This window comes from Colossoma macropomum, unplaced genomic scaffold, assembly GCF_904425465.1.
Source record: "Colossoma macropomum unplaced genomic scaffold, Colossoma_macropomum, whole genome shotgun sequence".
NCBI lineage: Eukaryota > Metazoa > Chordata > Actinopteri > Characiformes > Serrasalmidae > Colossoma > Colossoma macropomum.
In genome coordinates, this window is record NW_023494789.1 from 28,093,968 (window position 1) to 28,108,742 (window position 14,775).

Consider the following 14,775-nt stretch of genomic DNA (forward strand, 5'->3'; position numbering starts at 1 on the left):
GGCCTCTTTAATCCTGTTTGGAATTTGGATATTCAGAATATACCTTTTATGTCCAAACAAGCATTGGCGGCAGAATGGGTCATACTGAAGTGTTCAGTGACTTTAAACATGGAACTGTCGTAGGATGCCACCTTTGTTGCAAGTCAGTTTGTGAAATTTTTGCCATGCAACATCTGCCCTGGTCAACTAAGTGCTAGTATTGTGACATAGAAGCGTTTAGCAGCAACAACAGCTCAGTTGTGAAGCAGTAGATCACACAAACTCACAGAGCGAGGCGTCAAAGCACTGAAGCGCACGGTGCCTATCCTCTGTTGCATCGTTCACTACAGAGTTCCAAACTGCGTCTGGAAGCAACATCAGCATCAAACACGTTCTCTGGAGTGATGAATCACACTTCACTGTTCACAGCCCAGCTTCCAAAAAAGTCGGGACGCTGTGCAAAATGTAAATAAAAACGGAATGCAATGATGTGCAAATCATTTAAACCCTATATTTAATTGAAAATAGTACAGACAACATGTCAGAGATTGAAACTGAGAAATTTTATATTTTTTGAAAAATTTCCATTTTAAATGTGTTTTATTTTAAATGTAATTTAAAATAATAAAAAAAATGATTTGAATTTGATGAAAAATCATCACCGTGCAAACAGCATTGTTTTACCAAAAGAAAAAAACATCCAGATCATGTTTTTCTTATTTTCTTGTAAATGAAATCAGAACAAGCAGAAAAGTTGGAATTGTTACAGAATGTGAAAGTAATTAATTGTGTAAGTACATGTGTAATTAGTCGTGTAATTATGTTAAGGCTTTGGCTGTAATGCAGTTGCAGTAGTTTAAAAACCTAAAAGTCTTTATAATTAACTAGTAGTGGAGTTTCATTGAATTTGTCCTTTGCAGGTATCCTGGAGTTTTTCCACCACCAGCTGAAGGACATTGTGGAGTATGCTGAGCTGAAGACTGTGTGCTTCCAGAACCTGAGGGAGGTGGGCAACGCTGTGCTCTTCTGCCTGCTCAGTGAACAGAGCCTGGTAGGTTAACACCATACAGATCTACTGCAGAATAAAACTTGCACCACGCTGATGTATGCTGGAGGTTCACATGAGTCCACAAAGATATAGACGAACTGGAACTTCAGCCTCCCGTATTACTCTGATTTATGTTGAGGGTTTATGGAATATTGAAACAGTAAGATGAACCTGACCACATTTCCTTGATTAAACCTCGATGTGGACATGAAGACTCTCTTCATTGTGCTGTGACACATAGCGTTGTTGTCGTCATTTACTGCATTGGCTAGATTCACTAAACCTTGCAAAGGATATCAGTGGCACAGAATGGTGGTCTCTCTCATGCACTCCACTGATCTAAGTCCCAGAATGTATAAGTATCAGCTGTCAAAGGGGAGTCCATAGTCAGTCTTTGAAAAGAGAATATCTGAGTTTTTTAAATCAGGAATTATTTACTGTGTCTTTAAGGGATGCAAGAGAAAATATATGTATATATAAATATACCCACAGTGCACAAAACGTAAAGATAATGTAAGAGAAAAGGCTTCTGCACTCCGTCCCACCTGCTTTTGAGGATATGCGTTTTTGAGAGAGGTTACCTGCAGCCTGCTGAGGGTTGTCATGGAAACACAGCTGTGTTTGTGCTTCATGTAGCAGTATTTGGTTTTATTCTTAACACAGTATAGTTTGCCCTGCTGTTTCTGAGTTGAAAACAGATTCAGTCATGTCAGATGTGTTTTTGATGTTTGCACCTGGACTGCTTTGAGTGGTAGTGCACAGGAGAGAAAATTGAATTGATTTAATGAAGCATTTGACAACCCTGTGAAAATATCATTTGAGATTGGAGCATGCTTGCATCATGGTTTTGTTGTCTCAGCTATTTCAACAGTAGGAACCACTCAGTGGCTGCTGCTAGACTATTGTTGATGCGCAAATACACAAGTACTACCTTTTATTAACCAGGTATGCTTGATACCATAATATTTTTTTGTACTATTTGCTAATGTTTAAGTGATCAAAGCAGCAAAACCGTTGTTCTGAAACATGGGCTACTAGAAAATAAAATCTTAAGAAAAAAGGAGCAGCAAATAATGGTAGATGATGAAATTTCTAATACATTTAGTAAAAACCTTGGGCAAAAACCTGGTAGTAAATCTTATAAGACTGAAACTCAAGCTTAATTAAAACCTTTAGGGAAGTTCTGTCAATTCCCTCAGATTCAGCAGAGCTCAAGTAAACATGATTTAGGAGATTAGCAGGGCTGTTGTTCCATGCCCATGGAGTGACCTTGTCTTGTGGTTGAAAAAAAGATCAGTAACATGCTCCACGTTTGACAAACTGGCACTTAAATACAACTAACATAAGCCTTGTACAAGTTACTGGCGATTCAGTTTATTATCTGTTGTGGACATCTTAAGTTGGTTTCAGAATTGTCAGTCATCTATATTAAGTGATATAAGCACATTAAAATAAATTTAATTTTGTATTCATTATTTAACTGGTCCTCCTGTAAATTTACATTGAGAAACCAATGAGGGATAAAAGATTTTACTGCAGGGAAAAGGAAATGAATCAGCAAGACTAAGAACAAAAAAACACCCATTCATAATTTCTGTGATGTAAAATAACCCATAATGCAAAAAGAGAGGAAATGTTGTAAACTTTAATGCATATGAATATAAAAAAGAGGAGAATAGAGAAAAAAGGAGAAAGCTTCTCAATAGGTCAACACATTGGAATAAACACACATCCTCAGACACAAAATAGAGACTTGGATTGGTTCACAAACATAACCTAGTGTCATTAGTTAAATCCAGTCAATAAAGGTGTCCCTCATGTTCACCCTAATGACCTCTGCAACAGGCACCTTCATTTAGGCCTCCACAAAGTGACCTCTCACCCAGTTATGCCACATCTGTCATGTCTCAGTAGAGGAGTTTAGACAAAAGCAAGTCCTTATTTCAATCACAACAACGTTCTCAGGAAATAATCATCCATACAGAGAGAAAACACCACACAAACATAACACACACTTCAGCTTTTCTCTCAAAACTCCATTTGTATTACATTTTAGCACCAGGTGCAAATCAGGCCTTCCTATAAGAGCCAATAGTCCGGACAGTGCAGTGCTATTTCACAGACAAAAATGCTCTTTTTGAACCAACAAAAGATTCAAAGGCCACATTTTCATTTTGTATCAGGGTTCAAGAGTTCTTAATGCCATCTTCAGCCATGTTCAGACTTGCAGAAGATACTTCCTTGTGGTTATTACTGACATCCAGCACCTGCTCTCCATTCCTCTTGAACAGCCTAGTGGAAATGTTCTGATTGCATGGGTCAGGATATGACTGCCAATGGCTCAGAGCATCTGAAAATTAGACTGTCGTAGTGTTTGTGTCTGTACAGCACCATCTAGTGGCCATGATCGAAAGCACACAAGTAATTCACCCTTACCGGAAGTCTACAAGTCAGTCAAACTCTGAGCAAACATTTCAACACCCTGAATGTGCTTCACATGGGAAAACGTGTTTGTGCTTTTTTTTTTCTTGCCGTTATTAATTAATGCTTATTTCTTTATCATTGTCTGTCTTAAGTGTGGGCAATATGACGATGTCATCATTATCGTGATGAATTGCCACAGTGTGCTTTTTTCAGCATATCTTGAATCTCATCAGTATTTGAACAACAAACTAAACAACTGCGTGTTTCATTACAAAGAGCATGATTAGTGCTGTTTAATTGCATTTAATACAGCACAGTATAAGAAACATAGAATACAAATCATTGTACTTTTGCATGGCGGTTCCTAAATGTGGAACTACTGGGGCTTTTTGTCTGTTGCAACTAATCAAACGGAATATTATGATGTATTGTGTATCTTGAAAATATCTAGATATCATGATAATATATTTTTGAAATATTGTCCACCCCTAGTCTGTCTTACATAAAATATATACCTTGCACACCAAAGAAAATGAACAAATTGATTCTTGGCCAAATCAAGCCTCAACTTTCACTCCGAACCTAGACACCAAATGAAGCTCTCTTATTATGAAAAGACCCAGTTCACTGGAAAAGACAGCTACGCTCAGAACAGTTGAAGGTAAATGAGGAGGAGGACGGCCAGAAACAAGTTGGATGGAGACTATCGAGGGAATCATGAACCAGCTAAAACAAATTCTGGAGAAACACTGTCCACACGATCGACATGAGTTGGAACCAACTTGACGACACTAAATAAATAACGTGTGAATGCTGGCGGCTTTATCAGAATCTGCCATTGCGTTTCTTTGCAGTTGAAACTGGACTCTCAATAGCGTTTCACCACAAAGCGCTGATTGTTAGCACCTTGATATCAGTGTTGATAACGTGCATGCTTGTCACATGTTTAAGTTTGACCTTGTCAGTGTTGCTACTGAACATTTTACAAATGTTTGATCTTGAATCTTTAATAGTTTCTAACTTAAATTTCCATTTTTGATAGTCTCAGGAAGAAGTATGTGACCTGTTGCATGCTGCACCATTCCAAAACATTCTGCCAAGAGTTCATGTCAAAGGTAATCTGAAATGGAAATGTGTGCATGTATCTGGTGTAGTGTGAGAGAGATATAAACAGGGCTAAGTGTGAATGTTTGTGGTGAGTGGTTGTGAAGCATATGTGGTTTTGTGTTCTCAGGCTGTAATGTCTTGAAAGAAATCTTGTGAAATGAGTTTCTTGTGAAGTGTATTTGCTTAGATTAAGCACCTTCTCCTTCCTCTATGCAGAGGGCGAGCGCCTGGATGCTAAGATGAAGCGGCTGGAGGCCAAGTACACGGCACTGCATCTGGTGCCTTTAATTGAGCGTCTGGGAACTCCGCAGGTGGGCACCAAATCATTTACCTTCCCAACCTTGTTAGCAAACTGTACCACTCCTACACGCATTTAGCCATCAATGATGAGCCTGCCTAGCAGTTCCTTTTGATCATTCCTGCAACAAGCTCTGCTAAGCTTCCAAAGTTCAGTACCATTCTTGAAATGGTAACTTTATTAGAGAAAGAATAAACATTCTTGACATCTGTTCATGTAACTCGATGGATGCAAGGTTAAACGTAAACATTAAGGGTCGAATTCCTGGACAGGGCTGAAGCCTATTTCTGAGAAACTCTGTTCAAAATGCTGTGTAGTCTTGGACTAGGCTTAATCCCAGGAATGTCCAGGAAATGTCCAGGAAAACAACCCAGAAAGCTTTTCTATTGGTCCATTTGTCATGAGATGTTCAATAGAGAGGTTAATTTTATAGGTTCCATCCTATTGAAAACCACAGTGAGTTTGATAAAAACACTGCTACAGTTTCAAAACGTACTGTTCACTGGCCAGTCCATACAGTCCACATAAGGAAACTAAGATGCAAAAGCAGCCTGTTTAGAATGCATTGTTTTAATGATGTTATAAACCAACAATCATTCATATATCTGCCTCTTCAGCCTACATACATTTAGTTCCTCTCTTCACACTGAAGTTTTAAAGAGTCATTTCAGCTCTTGACTCCTTTTTGAATACAGTACAGGGCAGCCAGTCAGAATAGAGATTATTTACATATCATTGCTGTCAAGCAAAAACCTTGTATCTCTGTTTTTGTAAATTTGTACTTTTTTGCATAATTTGAAAACTCCACTTACCTTTGTATTGTGTCCAAATGTGATGATAAACGGACCAATAGAAATGGACCAGAATTACTTGAAAATAAATATTAATACATTTAACTGCCATTACAAGTTTGGGTTTTATTGGAACTAGTCTGTTTAATTCTAATGGATAAAGAGAGGTTGGAAAATGTTCATGTAAAAATAAATTAAGACCGTCTTTGGTGCAAAAACCCATACAAAAAAGTGCACCGCAGGAATTAAAGTACAAGAAAAATATAGGATACAAGCCTTTTAAATAATAAAAAAGGAAGAAGGTTTAGACTGTAAATGCAGCTAAAGGAAATGATCTTCTTATGCACTGTTTTAAGGATTTCATGTTTATTAGATTTTGAGTTATGCATTGTCAAAAAAAATCCAGAATTCAATCTTGAAAACCTTAAAACTCCTTTACACCTTCCATTAGCAAATTGCCATTGCTCGTGAGGCGGACCTGCTGACAAAAGAGAGGCTGTGCTGTGGACTGTCCATGTTTGAAGTTATCCTGACCCGTGTACGTGGTTTCCTGGACGACCCTATCTGGCGCGGCCCGTTACCCAGCAATGGTGTGATGCACGTGGATGAGTGTGTGGAGTTCCATCGTCTGTGGAGTGCCATGCAGTTTGTGTACTGCATCCCTGTAGGAGCCCACGAGTTCACTGTGGAGTGAGTGACCCAGAAACAGTCCAGTTCCTACTTCATCTCTTGTTTAACCCCTTGAACTATACGGTCCTGTTGAAGGCCCAGGCCTGAATTCCTCACTCTAATACGATACACCTTGCGTAACCGTTTCCAGTGGCGAACGGTATCTGTTAAAGCAGGGCTTTCAGCTCAGGCCATAAAGGTCAAAACTCAGACAAAACACACCTCAGTGATAATGCTCACTTCTAGGCTAATGGTGATTCGCTTTAAGGCTTTCAAAAGAGGCTGAAGTTAGCAGTTATATTATTGTGTCTAAATGTGCCAGAATGTAAATGCACTGTTTAAGGAACATAAAACCTAAGACATTACGTTTTATTTGAAACTTGTGACAGAAATATTGTAGCAGTTTCACAGTGACTCATCGGAAAGTCTTAGTATACAGCTGCTCCCACTGTTTTTTGTTTCTAATAACGCCCTGATTAGGCTACTGTTTGTATTCAGTCAGTGACGTGTCTAGGGCATCCGGAAGAGTGATGTTTCTCTCACAAAATGGGTCCCACCCATTGGAAATCGTGATTGTTTAATACCTGTATCACTTTTATGGTTGATAATAAGCCTGCAGTTTGAGGGATTAATAGGGTAGGAAACTATTTGTGCATAGGACTGCATACAGTACACGTTGCTAAGGGCTGGTAAGCCCACTTATGTTAAGAGACACTTCTTATATGGGCTAAACAAATTCTCTGGAGGCATTGAAAGAACTACAGATGTAACAGTAGCAGTTCCATTTTATAAAGACCATTTTGTTCATCTACAGGCAGTGTTTTGGAGATGGATTGAACTGGGCAGGCTGCATGATTATCACCCTGCTGGGCCAGCAGAGACGCTTTGACATCTTGGACTTCAGCTACCACCTGCTCAAAGTGCAGAAACATGATGGCAAGGATGAGATCATCAAGAGTGTGGTAAGTCTTATTATCTTAACTATTACCCTTTTCGGAGACTCTGCCAGTGCTTCTTAACAATGACTGGTGCAACTCATAAAAGTGTTAACGTGAAAAATCATAATGGCCAGCCCACTTAAAAAAAAATAAATTAAAAAAAAATAAATAATCAATCCAGAAGTTGTTCCTGCTCTATACTCAATGTTTAGTTGGTTCTGTTTTGGGTAACATTTTTGTCTCTTATCAGTGAAGGTCTTCCTCACTTTTAACTTCCACAGTCCAACTAACGTCTCTTCTCTTTCAGCCATTAAAGAAAATGGTTGACCGCATTCGCAAGTTCCAAATTCTGAATGACGAGATATTTGCCATTCTGAATAAGTACCTGAAATCCGGTGATGGAGAGAACATGCCAGTGGAACATGTCCGATGCTTCCAGCCACCAATCCACCAATCACTGGCCAGCAACTGAGATCACTTTTTACCTTAAACCAATTCTTAATTAAACTAGCAGGATTGGTGCAGGTTAGATGTACTGTTGTTAACAAGGCACCAGCAAAACAGCAAACTACATCTAATGTAGTTGACCAATTTTCAGTTACTAGTACATTCACTATTACATTCTGTCAGAGGAACTACTTTACCTAAGCCTGTAGTGTTCATCGAGCCAGTAAATCAGCTTGTGATTTGTCAAGTGACATGCTTATGAAGCAATCACTGATTGCAATATTGATATTGTGTAAAACTAAGACCAAGGCTTTGGTAAGACAAGCCCAAAGATGTAGATGTAAGAAGCGGACTTCTTTGGCCCAGTTTTAAACACTGTCTTCTAAGTTGATTTTTTTTTTGTATACACAATGTGCCTTATTATTATGAATGACTTAACTTTACTTTTTTCATTTCATCTAGTACAGTGCTACTCATTATGTTTTATACTCCTTCAAAGTTATAGCCAAGTGTGGGAACGGCCAAGTGGGTTTTTATCTAGAGATTATTTAAGTTTTGCTGTGGTGAAAGATCTATAGTATATTTTCTATTTGGTATTGTTAAAATGACTGCATGCCCCCTCCCCCATTCTTAAAAGAAAGTTTCAGAATAACCAAGTTCTTACTCTTGTTAAACATTTGCCTTTTGTATTTGATTGTACTCTGATTTTAATTCAATAAATATGTAACAAATCTCATTTTCATCAAGATTCTTCAATGTGAGTATGCTTTGCTAAGATTCCACATGAGTTTATTACAAAGAAAGCAGCTGATCAGTTGATTTTGTAGAAAGGAAATTAGAATTCAGTGCCAGTTCAGTGCCAGTTCAGTAATACCTGTACATAAAGTATAACAAAAGGCTCTTAAAAACAGGTGTATATTTACAGTGCTACATGAGGAATGAGATGGAAGCCTTACAATGTAGTAATGTCCAACATAAAGTAAGGCAGAAGAGGAAAACACTTTAGTACAATCAGTTGGTCCATCAGTCACTTTTTTTGCCTTTTTGATTGTCTTAGGGTTTTTTCCGATTTGAGGGGAGTAAGAATACTAAATGTCCACACAGCAGAACACACTAATGAGCTGTTCAGATCTTGTCCCTTTTTGGCCCTAAGAGGCTGTACTGCCATTTCGTCTGGAGATACTATCAAAAGGCAAACCTATTTCTCTGTCCTCAAAATCCACTGAGGTGTCATTATGCAGTAGCTCGTAGGAAGTATGGCTGTGGACCGCCACCCCGTTGGACACTGGCCCGTTACGTTCTTCCTTCCTGATGGACACAGCCAGTGTAGCCAGACTAACGTTAACATCCTTAAAGGCGTGCAGCAGGAAGATGCCCACTATTATGGTAACAAAGCCACTCAGGGTTCCAATGATGTCATCATATCCCATGTTCTCCCATTCTTTGAACAAGATGGCAGAGCAGGTAAGCACAGAGGTGGTAAAAAAGACATAGTAGATGGGTGTGACCAGAGAGGTGTTAAAGATGTCCAGTGCTTTATTCAGGTAGTTAATCTGTGTACTGACACAGGCCACCAGGCTCAGGAGTAGCAGCCAAGACAAGGGGTTTCGCAGTACAGGCTGACCAGCAATGGCCTCCTTAATAGTGATGCCCAAGCCCTTAACGCAAGATACTGATAGGGCACCGATAACAGAGCAGATGGTGATGTAGACCAGGATGTTGGTCTGTCCATGGCGCGGACCAACCACGAAGATAAAAATCAGAGCTATGATGATGACAAATGTTGCGAAGACCACAAAGCCTGGAGTGAAACAACAGAAGATTGTACGACATGAGAACAGCAGCTCATCAGAATCATTATATGGTACAACACTGCTGTTGGCTTCTTTTACTGACATAGCTGTTCACACGCTACATTTTGTTTGATAGCCTTAAATTTATGTCTAAATATGGTGCTTTTTTTTTTGGTTTAGCAGACTTGAGTTCTGCACACTACATTGTAATTACATTCTTGTTTCAGGCCGGCTACTCTCACGGTTCTATTACATATTCCTCACTTAAATTTTACTTGCAAATGGCATCCATTGTGAACAAAGGCTATCTATTCACAGGTAAATTCAGAGTGAGGAATCTTTCACTAAGCTCAAGAGGAAAGGCCTGTAGCACAATTTTCCAAACAGAGTGACAAACTTGTCCACTTGAGGAAAACACTGTTATAGCGTACCTGGATCCACCAGTTTCTTGGCCATGTCTTCTAGGCTGTCAATCTCCTCCTCCTGCGGTGCATGGATCACCATGGTGGTGGAGCCCAGGATACTGAGCAAACAGCCCAATTTCCCATGCAGGTTTAACCTCTCCGTCAGGAAGTAGGAGGAAAGGACAGCACTGCAACAACAGTCATATTCATCTTACAACATGCCTAAATATTTTGATAGCACATACAATATTTTGAAAAGAAGGGTTTCTCAGTTAAACAAATAACTTAAGCCAAAAGACAAGCCCATCCAATAAGAGAAAAGGTAAAGTACATTGCCACTGGATAATCACTTCTGAATTGACCCTTAAATGGCCAGGGCCCAAAGTTGTACTGCACACTTCTATAACCTAAGAATAACTCAGCCAGTTTACATTGTAGTCAGTATAATAAGGGGTAAAATTATCAAGCTAACTAAGAAATCCCTCCTCCTGGTAAGTTACAAAATGTGTGTTAAAGATAGGACTTGCACATTATTTTACACACGCAATTTCATCAAGTTCAATATCATCAGAGAAGCAGTGTTTATCAGTACAACTTGTGCAAATCAATTTTTTTTTTACATAGTTGAGGTATTTTTTTTTAATGTTTAGTTATCTGTCTGCAAAATATGTTTGTAATGCAAAGCATACCTCACAAGTACACTGAGAGCACCGAGGGGAGTGACGAGGGTAGCAGGAGCGAAGGCGTAAGCTGCGAAATTTGCAGCTTCACCAGCACCCACTGCAAAACCAGAACAAGTGCTACTCATTACCACAAAATTCTAACCAATTAAGGTTACACATATAGGCCAGCAGAGCTACAAACACATACAGTCCTATATCGTTAAAGGGGCATTCTGGCCTAAAATTACGATGTAATATATTATTTGTTCTGTAGTATTCTATAGGGCAGTACTGCATTCCTCAACCTTATTGGTTTGACAGAATTCACAATGTTGTATCCTTTTTGTGTGCTGTTCAATTTTCTCTCACTACAAGGCTCAGCATGGTGCAAATACATCATTAGGAATCCCCTCCACCTCAATGAAAAATCACCCTGATTTTTGGGTTAATATTAGGACTACACCAGGAATCATTTCAGTATATATCTGATATAGCTGATATTTCACTCTGAAAAAGCAGAATGTTTAGGGAACGCTGAGCTACTGTGCCAACATGTCTACATTTTATTCATTTTACTGCATCCGTAACCCTTTACAGATAAATGTTACATTCCCTGATGAATTTCTCTGTAATACTAATCCAGGAAGATCCCATTCTCTAAGTTTTTTAAATCTTTATGCATCGGCATCTGCAAATATGCCCAGAAAAGTATCGGGTATCAGCACTGGCCCACAATTCCCATATCAGTGCATCCTTAATTAATAAACACATAAATTCACATATTCAGTTTCCTAGCAGTAACATTAGCTTTCTGGCTTCCTGCATTTACCAGCTAACAGAAAAAAAAAAAAATCAAACGGTCTCCCCTGTGTCTAGCAAAAAGTGCTTGTAGTTTTGCTCCCACCTTCATCTGAAGGGGGTTTTCCTGGTCTTTAAACTATAAAATCCAACTCTCGGGACTACTGTGACACTGTTGTAGGAGGTAAGTAAGCATGTTTTACGGAAGACGCAGCAATGGTTACATTTTTTTTTTTTGGCTGGAGTGCCCCTTTAAGAAGTGGAGTAGACTGCAGAAGCCATTATGAAAATGAAGTTCATACACAGTTACTTACTTGATAACAAGCCAGCCCACCAAAGCCATTCCTTCAGGTATGCATGACCGCCCTGGCCTAGGGGGAAAAAAAACAAGGGATAATGCATGTTTTGCTTGTAAGGTACGTCTGAACACAATTCTATGGTTAATTTACACACTGCAACACTGCTTCTGAGGTACAATCTGTAACACATATCTTAGCCTAAAGTGCTATAAAAAGCTGGCGGTTACTGAACAGCAGTCTGCACGCTTAAAGGTGAAAGATTAATTTGTCAGTAAGGCGTTTGTTGACACTGAACCGTTCAGTGTGTTAACAGAACGCACACGGCCATCCATCCTGCTATCCCTGCATCATGAAATCAGGAGGGTGGACCACAGTTAATGACTCTTCATGTAATAATATAAAACACAGTCAAGGCTGAGCGGTGGTTCCATGTGAAGTGGATTATAATCTACCCAAATGAGCCGCACCCTCAGGCTGGAGAGCTGACGAACCAGCACTGAACCACAGACCACACAGGAGGAGGAGTGTCTGTCGAAACACCTCAAACACACTTTACCGGTTTTACCTCCCTGACGGAGAACAAGTGAGTTTAAAAGTCGTATGACTTCTCCTTAGCTCATAAAAACATATTGTGACAGACGAAGCTCGAGTCAGCTTCTTATTCGAATTTTCCCGTTCCACCTTAAATGGCGCAGTAGTTAGTCTGGCGCCCGCACTATTTAAGGTGGAACGACAAAATTCGAACAAGACGCCGGCGAGTAGGAAGCCAACTTCAGGCTCGTCTTCTGCAGATGTTTACCTGCTCTCGTCGAGCCCCTCCTGGCGAGCCGAAGGAGCCCCTTCTTCTTCAGTATAAAGCTGCCCCCGATGAATATACTGGAGCTAATGGCCAAAGCAAGGCCGATGAAGAAATCGTATTTGCCTCGGTCTTGCCCCATAGCGCTCTTCGACAAAGACCTTCCGTCCGTCACATTGAGGAACTGGCAGAGAAGGCGCTGTCCGGTAACGCACTCCCGTCCCGATACGGTGCCTTAAGAGAAATCCAAGAGAAGCAGTCAGTACTTTAGTCAGTCACTACGTACCGATCGGAGAGAAAACTCAGCGCGACAAACAAAAGTAAGCCCACCATTTCCATAAAGACCCTGACAGAAAATACATTCGGCGTGTTTTGGCGTTTCGTTCATATCAAAACGAAAAAGCGAAATCTCTCACAATGAGAGAGAGAGAGATGATGTGTCTCCACCAGCCGCGGTCAACAGGCGTTGATCTGAGGAATTGAGGAAGTGAGCGCTGCTACTTAAGCTAGGCTGCCTGATGAGCAAACATTATGACTTGACCGTGGAGCTGGTGATGAAATGTACTACTCAACACCACCTACAGAACTGGACATGGAAACGCGAGGATAATATCCGTGATACGTCCATGCCATAAAAGGATCTGATCTCTGACCCTGGGACAAAGTCTGAAAACAGCCTCAGGGTCATCTCCATCTGAAATGGATCCCTAACTCCCTAAGCAGCGCACTACATGAATTAGGAAATGATAATAGTGTCTGGCTAAATAGCGCACGGTTTTTTTCAAGGGAGCCATAGAAAACTTGTCAGGAATGTAGTCAGGCTAGAACAGGGTGCAACTCTTAGTTGGCCAAATGTCACTCAGCACACCACATTACGGCGACATGCAGAGAAATTAGCCACCATGTTAGCTTAGTAAGTGGCTAAATTAGCTGGTGCTGGCAGCACCACAAACAAAATACTGACATTCACCTCAGCTGAGTTAAACAAAGCCGATTCTCATCCCGTCGTGGAATTGACACCCTATAACTGGGTGACTTAATGAGACATAAAGCAGCCCATTTAACAGGAGCCGGATGTTTAAAGCTGCTATTCCAGCCAGCTAGGCTCTAGCGATTAGCTGCCGAGCGGCTTGCTAACTCGACTGACCGGCATCCAAAACTGGCCTGATGAGTTCAGGCATCCAAGTGGCTTCACGCACAGGGTCGATTTCAAAATACCTGTCTGTTTTCCCGGTGTCACAGCGAGTGCGGTCCAGACAGTAAGACTTTCATTGTCCGGCTTTGCTTTGCGGTTCCTGGCGCAGAGAGCGGATGACGTTCCCTTGCTAACCTTTACGGTTCCACCCACACGGTGAAAGGGCAGGGAACTGCGCCTGCGCCAAAGCGATCGTCTGATTGGTCTCTTCGACGTCACGTCACTGTGTAAATGCTGTGAACAGTTTTGTGTTGTTTTTTTTTCTGCCCGTATTCCGACAAGCCCCGCCTCCTGCGCTGGAACTGGCTAGTATGTCGGACTCACAGGCTGTCCGCCAACGGGACGGATATGAAGGAGCTAAAACTAGAGAATAAGATGTTTGTCAAAATCGAACAAAAATCTTAAGTGTCACGTCATGAGGTTAACTGCCTTGGGAAATAATTATTGTCTTTTGTTTTCAGATTATGTGCCAAACTACTAGTTTTGGTCAAGTTTTGTTGATCACACCAACAGAAACAAAAAAGTTTACAAGGGGAGACTTCCAGTTCGGTATAATTGAAATGGAAAAAGGACTATACTGAACCTGTTCGCTGTATCATGTATTTAGTTTAGTTTAATTATTTATTTACTTACTCGTTTTGCTCAGATCAGCAGTTGAGTCAAATCTCACGTGTCCCATCGCGTTCTACGGTTGCTAAGGTGATGTGAACGACTTCTCAATTGTCCAATCGGAGCACTGCGTGAGTATGCTCTATTGGCCAATCCGCGCGCAGAAGGGCGGGGTTCTCGAATACGGGTGGAAATAACACTACTTTGTTTACGTTTCATATTAAGCGTTTGTCTTTTGCCTCCAGTAACAACAACGTTCAATGCGTTTAGGTAACACTTTTAACCATTATGTTCACTGAGATTAAAACAAAATTTATTGCGTTTTATTCCATTAGCAATAATAAACAATAATAATTTGTTAACAATTTGTTATAAAAAGTTATCAAAATGTTCTACTAGTAAACATGTGTGATTTTAAGACATTGAACATCTAATACTGCCACAATAAATCAAAAGAATGTCCTCTGCGTAAAGCCTGTTGGCTTTTCAACATTTTGAGGAGTGGGTAAAAGCTCACA

General features: G+C 40.3%; 2 protein-coding genes across 4 annotated transcripts in view; one reads left to right on the forward strand and one right to left on the reverse strand.

Moving 5' to 3' along the window:
• cyfip1 (cytoplasmic FMR1 interacting protein 1) overlaps positions 1-8,437 on the forward strand; it is a 54,484-nt gene extending 46,047 nt beyond the window's left edge. Inside the window, exons 26-31 of one of the 2 annotated variants that reach the window (XM_036570723.1) lie at positions 900-1,030; positions 4,494-4,566; positions 4,775-4,869; positions 6,099-6,337; positions 7,131-7,278; positions 7,562-7,726. In XM_036570723.1, the coding sequence (XP_036426616.1) occupies positions 900-1,030; positions 4,494-4,566; positions 4,775-4,869; positions 6,099-6,337; positions 7,131-7,278; positions 7,562-7,726 (851 nt within the window). Of the gene's footprint in view, positions 1-899; positions 1,031-4,493; positions 4,567-4,774; positions 4,870-6,098; positions 6,338-7,130; positions 7,279-7,561 lie in introns of both variants that reach the window. The other variant, XM_036570724.1, reaches the window with a different exon arrangement.
• Positions 8,438-8,701: 264 nt separating this feature from the next.
• nipa2 (NIPA magnesium transporter 2) lies at positions 8,702-13,791 on the reverse strand. Of its 2 annotated transcripts, none has more exons than XM_036570726.1 (6): positions 13,672-13,791; positions 12,457-12,687; positions 11,673-11,729; positions 10,588-10,678; positions 9,926-10,086; positions 8,702-9,502 (listed from the first exon to the last, which is right to left on the reverse strand). In XM_036570726.1, the coding sequence occupies exons 2-6, from the start codon at positions 12,593-12,595 to the stop codon at positions 8,850-8,852; spliced, it is 1,101 nt and encodes a 366-aa protein (XP_036426619.1). In that variant the 5' UTR covers positions 12,596-12,687; positions 13,672-13,791; the 3' UTR covers positions 8,702-8,849. The 2 variants fall into 2 exon arrangements, with proteins under 2 accessions (XP_036426619.1, XP_036426618.1); XM_036570725.1 differs by lacking the exon at positions 13,672-13,791 and adding an exon at positions 12,784-13,154.
• Between the last annotated feature and the right edge of the window lie 984 nt (positions 13,792-14,775).

Coding starts and splice junctions, on each gene's coding strand:
- nipa2 (XM_036570725.1), bottom strand. CDS start 12,841: ATGAACGAAACGCCAAAACACGCCGAATGTATTTTCTGTCAGGGTCTT. Junction 10,679..11,672: donor GTGGGCTGGCTTGTTATCAA/GTAAGTAACTGT, acceptor CTGGTTTTGCAG/TGGGTGCTGGTGAAGCTGCA. Junction 10,087..10,587: donor GCTCTCAGTGTACTTGTGAG/GTATGCTTTGCA, acceptor CTGTTGTTGCAG/TGCTGTCCTTTCCTCCTACT.